Raw genomic sequence first — 15,874 nt, forward strand, 5'->3', positions numbered from 1 at the left:
ATTCTATTCAAGTGCTGTGTTGACTGTTGCATTAGGGAGGGTCCCACAAAGGAAGGGAATATATAGTTTAGATGTGATAAAACAAGTAAGTCAATCAACAGGTTCATCGACTCAGTACTCATAGACTTTTTGAGAGCATTGATGTAAATAATATGCCCTTTTTTGCAAATGCAGGTAACCTGGTCTATCCATGGAAAGTTTGCTATCAAATACTACCCCTAAATCTTTCTGCTTGTCCACAACTTTCAAGGGAACATCATCCAGTAAAATATCTGGTACCTTCACCCTTCTCCTAGAGTTTCCAGAAAATAGGGGTGAAACAAATATTAAATTTTAGGCATTCGAATATTTTTCAGATTAATGAACGAATTAACGAATTATTCTTTAAGAATTTTCTGTATAATCACATAGTGATTTAATTTGCCATACATTAGTCCCAATAGTAGGAGCGCAATTAATCCCAAATCGCATGGCCTTGTTTCTGTAATTTGCACTGTAAAGTAGCCAATGAAATAGCAGAATAACAGAAGCCTTTTAAGTGCAACAAGAAAGTGATATAATGAATGCCAATCAAATAAGCTGGCAATAGAAGCCTTTTTAACATTTTGAGTAGCCAATTAGAATTACTGACATGTGAAGCCTTCTAAGTGTAACAACAAATGATGTAATACAAAGAAGGATATGATGCAATCACCTGGTAGAAGTTAATGGCCACATAGAACTGCGGGATAGATGTGTACTACAAACCATGAAGGGTGGTCACTATGTAATTAGTAGTCAATCACACACACTTTCGTGCAATTATGGAATAATTGTACTTGTAACAGCCAAAATTGCACTCAAATTTGTGTGATTACCTAGTACTTGAAAGGGACAAAATCACTTTGATTACTACTAAAATTTAAATGTTAAAACAGAAAAGTCCTTTGCATGTATTATTAAGATGAAAAACTATATTTTAAAATGACAGCTTTCAGTTATCAAAATGTTTTCAAGGTTAAATGTGTACATTATCCAATTAACAAATATTTAATGAATAACGAATATTTCTTAACGAATATGAATATTTCTTAATGAACGAATAACAAATATTCATACTATTTGTTTCAGCCTTACCAGAAAACCAAATAATACTAGATTCAGTAAAAATTAAGTTTCATTTTACTTCCTAAAATCCATTCATTAACCAGACGTAATTGGACATTCATTAGAACAGCAGCAGAAGGAGTGGATCCACTACAAATCAATGTAGTATCATCAGCGTATTGAACTAGTAAACCCTCTGTAATTTGTGAAGGTAAATATTCATATAAATGAGGAACAGCAGTGGACCAAGAGCACTACCCTGGGGAATACCACCCAACATATGTTTCCATTCTGAGAACTGATTCAAACCCTTTACCCTATGAATTCTCTCAAGTAACTTTTGAAGCACTGGTAATGACAGCAAGCTATGTCTCCAATTCTCTGCAGCAAAGTACAGTGTCATTTGCCTTCCACAGATCCAAAATGCAGCACACACAAACTTGCAACTATCTAGAGTTCACACATTGTTATCAACAGCTAACAGTGGTATATCCTCAGTGGACTTCCCTTGGCAAAATGCACCTTGATGATAGTCAAGCAGCTTATTTTCCTCTAAATAACAACTGAGTTGTGTAGCAACAATCTTTTCCAGTAAGCACTGGGACTACAGCTATCGGTCTGTCACTACTAGGATCATCCACAGAGCCTTCCTTATGTATGAGAGTAACGTGTGGCTGTTTCCTAACAGCTGGAACAATGCTATCCTGAAGAGACTGATTATACAATGCTGTTGATGGAGCAAAAATCACTTCAGCAACCTCTTTGATTAAACCATCTGCTCCAGTAGCCTTGCTGACATCTAGGGTGGTTAAATGAGCCATAACAGTTTCTACAGAGACTTCACTGTAGAGTGAAATCTTCAGCACTTTTGTGATGAGAAGAAACTACAACAGTTTGGAAGAAATCATTGATAGAATCAAGTGACACAGAATCACTGACAGAAGTTTGTTTATTGCAGGGAACATTATTGATACAGGACTATATACGTATATGAAGCCTTTTGAGGGCATTGCTTAGCCTGCTTCATAGCCACTTGTAAGAAATCTATTTTCTTACATTTCCTATGTACTGCCCAATCAGCTTCATTTCCTGATCTCTTTGCAATACGTTTACAGTGGAACCTGTATAATATGGACACATTGGGACCAGCTATAGGTGTCCTGATTATAGAGGTGTCCGTATTTTCAAGGGTCCGGATTAACAGGTTTCACTGTAGCAAGATTCATACTTTTGATCTTCTCTGAGATTAGAAAACCATGATGTTGGATGCTTAGATTTCCTTGAATGGACTTCTTTAAGAGGAGCACAATAAGTTTAGAGAATCCATTAGTATACCACAAAAGAAATGCCATTTGTCATCAATATCATCAAACATTGACATGATATGCCAAGGAGCAGGCATCAATGATTTCTTTACACTATCCCAATTGATTTTCTTCAGAGAGCGAGTCTATATTACTCTGGGAGATCTGTGCCACACATTAACTGTATAATCTGAGTATTGTGGTCACAATGTCAGTAGCCTGGATTGACTGACTAACTTGAAGACTTTGACTGCTATTGACATGATTTATCAGGGTAGCTGAATTGTTACATACACAAGATTGAGATGGCTTGTCAATATGTTGGATCAAATTAAAATCAGCCAACACATTTAAGTAATCAGTTTGAACTTTTGAGCCACTGAGCAGATTGATATTGAAATCACCTGCAAGTACTGCATAACCGTAGACACCACACATTGAACTTTAATTAATAGCAGCTTTAGGACAGGTAGACAGGTAGATGGGGAGCATTGCTGCAATATATTGAAATGATGACAATATGTTGGTATTTACAGATAAACTAACATTTAGATGAGAACAGGAATCTTCAACAACCTTGCAGATATATGGATATTCCGCCTGCAAATGAACAGAAGACATAAAAAGTTATACCCATTGCAGGTATACCGTTATCATGTCACACCCATTAAGTTAAACTTCACTACAACACATCTGAAACAGTTCAGGTACCATTACATTCCTGAACAGTATGATGAATCACATGGAGATCATTGGTAACTGTATACCAATAGCAATGGCAATGGTAAAACTGGGAGTATGGTAACGTATCTGAAGACAGTTCAACAGGTGAATCACACCTCTCCAGATTTGGCAAGGTGCAGAATAGGCAAAGAATACAGTTCCAATTAAATTTTGGCAGTGCACTGAGGTCACAGTAATCCTCATCATTAATTCGAGCATAGTTAGAGTGAAACCAGCAATCACAACTATCACTAAACAGTCACACTTAACAGCTTTATTACACACCCCACAAGGGAACCAAGATTTCCGAGATGGGCCAGGATTAGTTGTATATCACCACAAAGACTTAACAAAATTAAGCAAATTATTATAGGATCAAGCACTATGGCTGGTTTATAATGAATTATTGCAACAGATCAAGCACTATATGTGTCAAATGCAATGTAACTCTTTTTAAAGTTCTACATTAAGGACAATATCCATGCTAGGGGAAATCTTGGTCCAAAAGTGTGTAGTAACTATACAAAGAACACTTTTAATAAGTTTAAAACGTGTCTTGGATATATACAGTTTTAGATCTTCTTGTCTGATAGTATTTTTATTGACACCAGGTACAGTATGAATATTATTATTATTGATACTTTTATTGTATGCTCAATGTAAATGATTTTCATTACAACTATAGGCATAATAGTTTCTATTCTCTCCAATATGTATAGGCTATACCGGCTTTTGTTACACCAGCGTTGAAGTTAACAGCTTCATTGTCATTTCATGTAATTTCTTCTTTGATGGAGGCACCAACTCTTATGTTTGCCACCTTGATCCAATCACAACATGTTTTGACATTATTCTATTTTTATGGTTATTCATATAATTGAATAGAGTACAGTGTATACACATCCAATGGACTTGCTGTTTTTAAAATTTCTATTTCAGAATTGTTCTCCATGACCATTGTACATCTGTTGTGCATTTGTATGATAGCATTTTATTATTTCCAAATCCATGACTTTAACAATCAACATGACTAAAGAAGAGAGAGCTATATGACCAGCTGCAGCACCAGCTAAATTATGTTTACAACAGAAAACCCATGGTTATATGGTTAATATAGCAACTGACAAAATAATTAATTGTATTTTAATATAGGAATTGTAATGTGAGACTATATACATTTTAAAGATAGTATATATCATGATATATTTTGTGAGTATCATTGCACACTTGTGTAGGTAAAATATATGGTGATAGCTGATTATTTCGTTGTTTCTGTATCGCATAATAAAGTAGCTACATTGCACTATACATATGCATGATACATATGCATTAAAATTACAGCATCCTGACCCTTAGACTATGGTGATCCTATTTGCTCAGTAACTTAAGAGGCCAAGAGGAGCATCACAAAAACCACTGAGCAGTTAAGGATTTATTAGTTTTACCTCACTCAGTGCATTCACACAATACTATATAAACTTAATATATATATATTGTTAGTAGAATTGCACTCTTACTATGGATGGACCCCTATATATATAACATTTATATAAATACAGGGAGTAAGAAACCAGACACTAAGTAAGCTGTACTGAGATGGGGTACTCTTTGGGGTACTCTTTGGGGGCATGTATATAGATAACAGTAAGAGTACAGTGAGCACAAAAAGGCACACATGAACTATAGTGTACAACTATATATAGCTATATGTGATAACATGTAGAGGGGTGGTGGAGCAAGCCTCTCTGTGTGTTGGGGGGGGGACTTTGATAATGAAAATTACACAGTGAAAAATCAGCATGAATATAACAGATGTTATTTATTGAGGGTTTTCTCCCCTTTCCCCCAAAAAATTCATAACTTTGAAATTCTGAGAGCGACAATTTAGTTACATTTTGCAAAGTAAATTATGCAGATAGTTAGTTAGTTTTAAAACAATAATATGAAAGTAATTACTCCATTAAAATGGTCGACTGCTCTATCATAGTATCTCAAGTGTTTTCTTGTCCAATGAAAGTGAGAACAACCAAATTATATCATCCATTACACTTTTTATCATACTGCATTGATCCACTAGGTCATATCAGAACAGCTAGAACTATTCAAGAATGGAACAGCTTGCATTATCTCTTGTGCAATCATTTTATTATACTTAGATAGTTATTGTAATTCTCTTTTTTTTCCTGAACGCACCAGCAGGGCTGACTATTCAGTATAAAAAATACAAAGTGGGGGGAGGGGAGAGGAGGGCATGGTCTCCCATTTCAATTGACTATGTGATATCAAGATAATCATGCAATGTTACTTGAAGATATTAAAAACTCTGCCTAGCAACCATTTTGTACATTATATGGGCCAGCTATAGAATAATAAGAATATAATTTATACAAATGAAGTCAATTGCTGGCATAAAATCATAAAGACTTGTGGAGGTGTTTATCTCTCTTCAAAGTGAAACTGTTATGAATGCTGTCCACAAAAGCAGAGAATAAGAGCCTATACATGCATAATAGTAAGGATCATTCTTCTATTTAAATATATATAAAATGCTTGGTGCATATATAAAAGGATTCACTTGATGTACATTTCTTCAGTGCTAAGCTGTGAGAATCATGATCACATGGCCATCAGGAATTTGTATATGGAAACGGGGTAATTTGCTATATGTATATCTGTCCTGCTTTTGATTTTTGTAGCAATTCTAACCACACAAAGTACTTAAATTGTCAAACATACGTATTATGTATATATAAGCTACTGATTTATTTTATAATAACATGAAATTCTTGACAGGTATATAATTAAAACATATGGCACATTAGTTGGACGACAGCTTTCACAAGTTGTGCAGACTTGGAAATTTACAAAATGTGAAGGAGTTTATGGACACTTGCAACAATCTCCCATTATGGTTGTCACACACTGTAGGAGTGTATGGGTTCACACCCATGCATGAAGCAGCAAGCATTAACCATTCAAGAGTGCTAGAATTGTTACTACAATATGGTGGTGATGTCAACTATCGTGCTAACATGTACAGTCGGTGTACTCCACTACATTTAGCAGCATCCAATGGTCATGTGGACTGTGTACAAGTGTTGATGGAGCATAATGCAGATGTCACCATTGCCGATGAATATGGCAGAACATCTATGCAATTAGCTGAGTATGGGAAGAAATAAAATTACTGAAGAGCGCTGGTTAGTATAACTTACTTCGTGTATGCATATCATACAGTATGATAGCACTGTATAGTAGGGACCACAAAGGAGTAGGCATGGCCCATGAAATAATATCACCCAAAAATCTGCCTCAATTTCCCTTGACAACAATGAGGCAGTATTGGTTAAGCCCAAACAAGCTTTCAGATCGACCTGAAACGCTTTCAACAAGTTGCTACAGAATTTAAAAAAATAGTTATTTAATGGAATTTTCTAGCGACTGACTGCCTGATGCCTTCAGACAAACGTAACTCAATAATGGCTAAGGCTATACAGGCTTGATTTTTCACTGTTCAACATTGCTTCAGCCCGACAGGCACCTTTTGGCATATCGTAGTATGTACAATGCGACTTACCAGTGTTCTCCTTTGTCTACCATTCATCTTTGCTGACAGCAAAAAGTGTTGATTTGGTGATAGCACGTAATGGCTTCCCTTTGGAATGGGAATCATCCGTATTTGTCATAGTGGCTATTTTGATAGCAGAGGTGCTTTTCAAACAGTTCTTGATTGTAACGGGTTGAACATAGGCAACAACGATGTGCAATGGATACTTAACTTTTCAGACGATAATTGATATAACTGGGGCATGTGGCACCATTTCTTTCAGTATGCATGGATTGCAGAGGTGCTTTTCGAGCAGCTCTTGATTCAAAATGCTACATAACAGGTTGAACATAGCTGACAACGAAGTGTAATGGTCTCAGACGATATTTGGGGCAGCGGCACCATTTCAGATGCGGTATGCATGGTCATAATAATTATTTACAAAAAAAGTTAACAAACAAGTACACAGAAAAAATTGAAATTTTCAACTATAGTAGGGACCACAGCACATTGATAAAAATTACTGAAACAAGCTGGAGTAGTGCACGATATTAAATCACAGTAAAACAATAAGAAGTGTTATAACTTGTATGTAATACAGTGCAACATACAAAGATGGGGCAAGAAGCAGTCAACAAAAAAGTTGTTTATGCATACATGCAAGCTGCACAGAAAGGCACTAGAGCTGCTAAGCAGTTGAAGCTGGTAATGATGGGAGAGGGTGCAGGGAAAACCAGCACAGTTAGCTCTCTACTTGATAAAAAGTTTCAGAAAAACCAGGAGTCCACAGTCGGTGCAGCTGTTAATCGTTGTACCATTGATCGTATCTTGGTATCCAAGTGGAAACAAACTGAAGTGGAAAACCAGTTGCAAGAACTTCCTCAGCTGTATAACACTGAAATGAAGAAATGCATGTCAGAAATTTCAAAGAACATCGATGACAAACAAAGTCCAGTTAATATTCAACAGGAGAAAGTTCCAGAAGAAGTTGTTGAACGAGTTAAAGAGGTGGTTTGTGCAAAGGATGTGTCCAATGGAGATGTACGAATCATCATACTTGATTTGGGAGGGAAGGAAATTTATTATGAGGTGCATTTTATGTTTTTAGCCCCAGAAGATGTAGTACTGATGACATTTGATGCATCAAAAGGCTTTGATCCGTCAGTGGTGTGTTGACAACGTTTGAATAGGCATAAAAAGAAGGTAGCTACAAGGGGAATGCAGACCAACCGTAAAGTGCTTGAAACCCTTTTTCTTTCCGTCTACAGTCATTGTGAAGCCTCAGTAAATGGATACATGTCTGACAGAATTCCAACAATATTGATGATAGCCACTCATGCCAAAAGACTTAGTGAACAACGGAAGAAAGATATTGTTTCAGAATTTTACGAGGTATTTGAAGGCAGACCATTCATGGAGCACTTGCCAAAGATTCGATCTGATGTTTTTCACTTCATTGATAATGATGCCAGGGAGCCTGAAGTGTTTGCTGTTGTAAAGAAAACTATACTAAGGGCATCCAAAGCAACCATTGAAAAGCAGTGCCTTATTTCCTACCTGCAGTTTGAAAATAGCTTATTGCAAATATCAGAATCTAAATCAATCATCACTTGGCAGGAAGCTGAAGACATTGCAAAAAGAAGTGGTGTTGAGGAAGACAAAGTGACAGAACTTCTTTGCCACTACTCACACAAAGGTGTTCTGCTTTGCTATCCCGATATTCCATCTTTACAAGATGTTGTCTTCGTAGATCCACAGGAGGTATCTGATCTAGTTTCCTGTGTCATTTCCACACATGAATGTCAGCCATCCTCAGCTAATCTTCAGCTCGCTTGTGTCCACTATGACATATATGGATTACTTGAGAAAGCATTACTTGATGATATTTTAGTGAGGTGTGGTCGTCTCCAGCAGAAAGAGGTCATCTTAGGTTTGCTAAAGAATTTTGATCTTGCAGTAGAAGTGTCAGTGGACACAAAGTACATTGATGAAGATGATTGCTATTCTACTCCCACTAGTGGCAAAGTGTTTGTAGTCCCCTCCATGTTAGTATACAATGAAGAAAAAGTGTACCATAGGAAAGCTGATGATGTGGTTGTGTTGTACCACTACCCCGATAAGTTCATTTTTGAAATCGTCTTTAATCATGTTGTTGTAAAAACCATTGATTGGTGCAATAAAGAAGGACATCATGTAAGACGGTATGTTATAAATTTATTTGATAAAATAAAGATGTATATTTTTGCATAGGATCTATCGAGGCACTGGCTACTTTGACTTTAAGATGAGAAGACAGAGCTTCACTTTACAACAATGTCACGATACCTATTCCCTGAAGCTTTTTATTACCATTCATGCAGAAGATCAGAAGATAATGTTGGAACAACGTTGTAAGCTCCTAGCACATCTGATGGAGTCACTCAATGAAGTACACCATGCATATATACCAGCAGCAAAATATCCTGTTGGATATATTGAGTGTCCTTTGCAGCATGACAAGGGTTGTTTACCCCACATTCGACTTGATGACATTCACAAATCAAATGAAATTTCTTGTCCTAAAAGAGTAGGTCAGATTGTTCCTAAGAAGGCTTACATGCCACTGCAGACTACATGGAATAATACTGGTAAGCATACATTTCTCTGTGCTGTAGTTACATAGATATTGTGTACATGTAGTTGATGAGAATCTAACCAGTGGAATTGTAAGTACAATACTGACACAAAGTGAGTATTATAATATATCGAATTATGAGATTAGTGATTGTGTTACCACAGAGCCCACCATACTGGAATTAGCAAATATCCCAGTTCCAAGAATTGTAGCAAACTGAAAGACAGTTGCTGTTGGTTTAGAATTTGAACAACTGACCATTCAGATAATTCAAAAGAGATGTGGGGATGATCCCAAAAGCTGTTGTCTGCAAATGCTAAGTGAATGGGTAATCACAGAAATGGGAAAAGGTCCCAAGTGCTGGAGTACTCTCCTGTCTACATTGAAACCAATTAAAGAACTGACCAATGCTTACACTGATATTGAGAGGGACCTAGCCAATGTTCCAGTTAAAATGATACATCTAGACTTGATAGTGATACCAAGAGTTGCTTCCCAGTGGAAAGTGGTAGCTATCTATCTATCTAGACTACCACCCATCCATGATTCAAGTGATAGACCAACGATATAGGGATCCCATCCAGTGTTGCCAGGACCTATTTAGGGACTGGTTAGGTAACATCTTTGGAGTGAGCCCCAGGGACTGGACCACTTTACTGTCTAAATTGAAAGAGATAAGACAACTAAGAGCTGTCACTGAAGAGATTGAAAAGGAGTTATTAGAGCTCAAACTGTATGTTACCAGTGTCATGTACATGTTATCACTGTTTTATTTCATAGGTTATAGAGAAGAAGGCAGATATATTTTGACTACCAGCAACTTTGTATTAGCATTGTATGCTATAAACTGATGTAAATATTTCTATATTTAGTAAACCTGTGGAGCTTTGAAAAGTAATTGTTATAGTAGCTTGAAACGCTTATTTGTTGTCAAAGGTAAAATGCTAATTATGTAGCAATAATGCATATATAATCTATCCCATTTCAAATCTGAGTCCTCCGTGTTTACGTTGTCCTTGGTAAAAGTAATAATTGTATCCATTTTTCTGGTATATATATATATATATATATACATACATATGACCACAAATTAATGACTTAGAGTATATGGTTAGCCCTGGTACTTGTTGAGGAAGATGGATGGAGACTAAATGTTAGATAGTAAAATTAAACATGAAATCAAGTTTATAGCTGAAACCAGAGAATCTAAAATGAAATAATTTGAAATGGTTACCCAAAAATGATTGTGATTTATAAATCAATTCAACTTTTGTATGGAAAATGTTTGGCACTACAAAGTCAAGAAGAGGTTTGATTCTAGCTCACACATGTAATGATTATTTTTAGCAGAATGTTGTTGTTCTGTTAAAGAAGTAAACTATTCTAACCTATTGGAGTGTTATAATTTTTTATTTCTCTTTAAGCCTTATACTCCATGATGTACAATTTGACTACCTCTCATTGATTCTATTGCTTCTAAGTATGCCCTTTCAGAATTTTGGTGCAGTTTATGACTGTGTATAATATGTCAAATCTGTCTATAGCAAATTGCTACCCATATTTAAGCATAGCACAAGTGGAACATTGAAAACTAGGTGCTCCTCAACATTTAGAAATCGAGATACTCTAATAGAACAGTCATATACCTTAATAAATCAGTCAAGAGGAGCAAATTTAGTAAACACTGTTTATCACTAAAATACCTGTTCTAAATTGAGTTACTCTGTCCACATCCTAGTTAATAGCTAGCCACATGTGTCTGAAATTATTTAGAGATGAAAAATCATGTATCTGCACACTGCATGTAAAATTTAAATATTTTGCTTTAATATTCTATTTTCTAGCTCAGAAGTTATTGAACTTCCAATAAAAATTTCCACCTTAATTTCAGCCAAAATTGCTGCCAAATTCAATCTCAAAAGGTTATATTTTAAAAAAATTTCCTTTGGAAGGCTCTTGCAGCCTAGACTGTATACTATTAATGAAGATTCTTGTATTGAAGTTGTATATGGTGAGGATGTACAAGGATTAGAGACATACTAAGATACCATGAACTGAAAAGACAATCTTAATGAGTTTCAATGGGTTGTGTGCAATCACACTATCAAGACAGTGCAGCATGGTGCCTATTGGAATATCACAACATAGCAAAGCATCTTCAGTGAGAGAACTTTTATTAAGTATAGATGTTGACAAAGGGAGTGGTACTGTGTTGTGGTTTGGCTTGCATTTACAGTTAGAGATCTCATGGTTACAAAAAATCACTGGGTGAAAAAGCTAAGATTATAGCTAGTATGACTTTACTTACCTCCCATTAAAAATAGGTACCTATTTAAAACAGCATATTATATAGCTAGAAAGCTTGATTTGCAGTGGAACAAGTTACATGAAATTGTTAGGTGTAATTACACAGTATCAACGAATTAAATTTGTCACAAATGATATGTTAAGAATCCTGATGTGCCACAATGGTCTGCTTCTCTGTCTGTGCTTGACTTGTCATACAACCGTCTGAGTAGCTTGCCTAACTCTGTTGTGGCTCTCAATTTGAAGAATCTGAGTATCTGTTACAATCAGTTTGCCACAGTTCAGTTAATTATTGTCTATGATTGTTGATTGGTCTTACCATCGCACATAACTAAGAATACTAGCCCCTCCATCTGAGCTAGGTAGACTAAAAAATCTTCTCAATCTCAACTTGGATGATCTTAATGATCTCAATTACCCTTCCAAAAGTGTCCAAGTTACCACAGCTGACTGCATCTGCTACCTACACTAGTATAGTCATGGCTAATGAATTTAAAACTGATTGATAAGCAGGCAGTAGGAAAGTCTACAATTGTATTTGTGCATTTATTTATTTATTAGTGGTTCTAAAAAGCAAAGCTTACAATACCACACATTACAATATAGTAAATCTATGATTTGTCCATCCAGTTAGTGGCCATGCATAACTATGTCAATTCCAATCATTTATCACTCTTACTGCAATACAAAACTATATTTCTTCACATTTGCTTTAACACTGATGGGTTTTCAGGAACTTCAGTCCATTTGATCTTGTACAGGAGGTGTTGCATTGAAAAAACTCTTCTAATGGTATATCCACAAGGCCATGCAGTATTTTGTGTGTTGCAATCATTTCCATCCTGTAATACAATGAGAACAAGTTCAAGGACTTCAGTCTATCAGAATAAATCAGGTGTACAAGATTAGGTACCAATCTAGTAACTCTTCTTTGAACAACTTCCAGTACTCTGATATCTTTAAGAAGATAAGGTTTCCAAACAACATATGTGTAGTTTAAATGTAGCTTGATTGCATGCAATGTAGAAAAATTAGTAATAAATCAATTGTAGGTGAATTTTCACCAGCATATAACAGAAAGATCATTCACTTCATCAACATTTGGGATTTTGCAGGCCAAGAGGAATATTACTTATTATGCTGTTTTTTTGTCCAAGCGATCCCTGTGTCTGCTCTGCTGGTATGAAATGTCACTGGAGAAGTTCTGGTCTGCATCCATGGCTGAACAGTATTTCTGTATGAGCTCCTGATTCTTCTGTGATTGCTGTAGGCACTTATCTTGACAAGGTGTCCGAAGAAGACGTCACCGATCAGGAAAGATTAGTTCGAAGGAAAGTTAATGAGCTCACTGCACAGTATTGAAGTCTTGCAAGATCACTGTGGTTGGATTGCAAAGTCAAATGGAGAATGTCCACAAGCTAAAGGATTACATTTGCAATGCTACAAAATGAAAAAAAATTGCATGTGATGAATGCCTAAATTCCATCCAGCTATCACACACAATTTGCCAAGATCACTAGTATCCACCAATAAAGTGAGAGGTGGAAAGCATGAAGTAATCATACATGTTCCAGCGTTCTAGGAAGATGATGAATCTTGTAGACATCCAAGATGATGAGAAGCTATGTGTAGCCACTCACATTTTACAGGAAGTTTGTACTCTGCTGCATTACGGTCATTACTGTAGGAGCAACCTTGATGATTTACACTTTGTTGACCATAAATGGATATGTGATCTCTTGTGCATTTTTGCCATGGTTAAAGTCACCCAAAGGGTGATAAAGTCAACAAAGCAAACAAGAGACTTTTGACTAGAAGTGAGTGCATTTCTCTATTTTTTGCAGATAAGAATTTTGCAACAAAATAATTATTTCAAGCAATTTCTTGTTCTCCTCTGCAGGTTTAAAATTGTTTTGCCTTTAGACAAAGACAGCCACATCATTCTCATCCCACCAATGTTACCTAAGGCTTATCTTGCAGTAGCAAGTAGCATTTTACCACGTGACAAAAAGGTTCATTGTTTATAGCTCCTCAGTTTCTGGAGATCAATCTTCTAGTCCGACTCCTCCAGATCTCTGAAGTCATTTGTTGTCTTATATCATGAATGACATTAAGGAAGTAATGAGACATTCTAAATGAGCATGTTCCAATTGAAAAAGATCATCTTGTTATATTCACTTAAATTCTAAAAAAAAGAAAAGAAAAAACGTTTTTGATGAAGCTTCAATAGTGGAAAAAATCAATTTTGATATTGTCTCAGGTATGTATTTCAAAACTATTCACCAACCAATCCACTTATCATTTAGAAGATGAAGCTTTAGAATTCGATCACCTGCTTTTGCTGAGCTGGATACTAATGGACCTTCTCAACTATAAAACAAAAAAAAACTTGATGGTGATGGCCATGGTGAATTTTTTCCTATAAATGTTTATTATACTGGCACCATTAAAGATTCTGCCAAATACCAGGATAAGGATGGTATCTAAATTGAACATGTCAAGATTTTGAAGTTATAAGAAATTCATAAACATGTAGAAAGCAAAATAGACCATGTTTAATTATCTGTGTGTATTCCTAGCAATTTTTCATTGCACTTACTTCCATAGCAAGTTGCAAACCCTTGAATGCAACATAGTAATAAATAAATTCTGTAATAATGTATGATAATAACCATTGCCTTGGATTTTACATCATTTGTAGATGTGAATACCTAAACTAAGGCCAGGCCAAGTTGATCCACAGTTTATCATCAGGGATATTTGAAAAAGTCATGAGGGTGTGAGGTCATCTTTCATACTGATTTCATAAAAAGGTTTATACATGGTACAACACTAGTACTTTGAAAACAGTTGCAGCCTGACTGGAGCTTTCACCTACCTCATGCACCAATAGTCCAATACCATAACTTTTATGTGCCAACCAAATAAAATACACACAATGTGTACTATTAACAATTGAATTAGTAGTAGACTTGTCTTGTCCATATGTAGACTGAAGTTAATACCAAAGATGAAAGCTCCAGCGAAGTCAGAAATGCTCTGATTTAATTCGAGTAAACAATTCCTCAAAATTCATCAAGTAAACAATTCCTCAAAATTCATTGAAGGTGCTACAGATACAACAGTCATCATTCTGTTTGTCACACACACACACACACACACACACACACACACACACACACACACACACACACACACACACACACACACACACACACACACACACACACACACACACAAAAAACAAAAGCAAAGCCTTCAGCTGCTGCTATGCAGTCACGCTGCCCTGTGGCCAGCACTGGAGCACCCGTGCACTACTTAGGTGCTATGAGTCAGTGCATGCATGCTCTCCAGGGGCAGGACTAGTAACCTGCAGGAGGCTGTACCATGTCTCACAGGTGAAGGTGTGGGCACCTGAAGCCCCACCTGGACCTTCAACTGCTACATGAGACTTGGACACACATGCACGCACACACACACACACACGCACGCACACACACGCACACACACACACACACACACACACACACAAAGACTAGGGTGAAAGAGGCACTTTTCTTCAGGGTAGCTAGGGGATTACATGCCTTAGGGTGCTCTGTACAGTTCGCTTATATGGCTTCCCACAAAATTTAGTTTGTTCTATAACTTACAAATGGTTTTAGCAAATGTTCTGTACTTTTTTTGATTGTTCTGTTAGAGTATATCAATCTTGACTAGACATTGGGTGACCTGCAGTTCGAATCCTGGGGTTGGAGGGATTTTTCCTTACTTTGGCCCCTTTTCTGTTACACCTTATCAGTCATTAAGTCAGTCACTATGTGAAGTCAATAAATCTAAGTCCTTGAAATTGGGTTAGGTAATCCTAAGGCTGCAGCACATGTTGCTGTCAGACCTTCAGTGCTGGTCACTGTAAAGTGTTAATAATAATAATAATAAATAATAATCTTGATGTATGTTGAATGACAGCTGGAGATAATTTAAGAGAGGATAAGCCACTCCATAATCTCTTTGACAGGGGCTACAGCCCCCTTCTATGTGCCCCTGACATAGACATTGCAATAGTTCGCCATGCCTATGAAAAAGTGTTTGGGAATGGGAGCAGTGATCATCATGTGACCAATAATGAATTATGAATTTTTGCTTAACCCATGTGGGCGGTGACGATGAACTCTTAATCAACTTAAAGGATAGGATATATATTTAAGTCATGGATATGACATTTTCCAGTCATTGGTATTAAGTTCATAGTTTCCTATACTGGCTATACACTGTGAGGGGGAAACAGTTTCCTCT

General features: G+C 36.4%; 1 protein-coding gene across 1 annotated transcript; it reads left to right on the forward strand.

The window, feature by feature from the left end:
- Nucleotides 1–7,878: 7,878 nt before the first annotated feature.
- Nucleotides 7,879–10,154, forward strand: LOC136268294 (uncharacterized). The gene is made up of 5 exons (XM_066063587.1): nt 7,879–8,861; nt 8,911–9,287; nt 9,340–9,387; nt 9,439–10,007; nt 10,055–10,154. Exons 1-4 carry the CDS (start codon nt 7,879–7,881, stop codon nt 9,492–9,494), a joined length of 1,464 nt encoding a protein of 487 aa, XP_065919659.1. The 3' UTR covers nt 9,495–10,007; nt 10,055–10,154.
- Nucleotides 10,155–15,874: the final 5,720 nt, after the last annotated feature.

This window comes from Dysidea avara, chromosome 10, assembly GCF_963678975.1.
Source record: "Dysidea avara chromosome 10, odDysAvar1.4, whole genome shotgun sequence".
Taxonomy (NCBI): Eukaryota; Metazoa; Porifera; class Demospongiae; order Dictyoceratida; family Dysideidae; genus Dysidea; species Dysidea avara.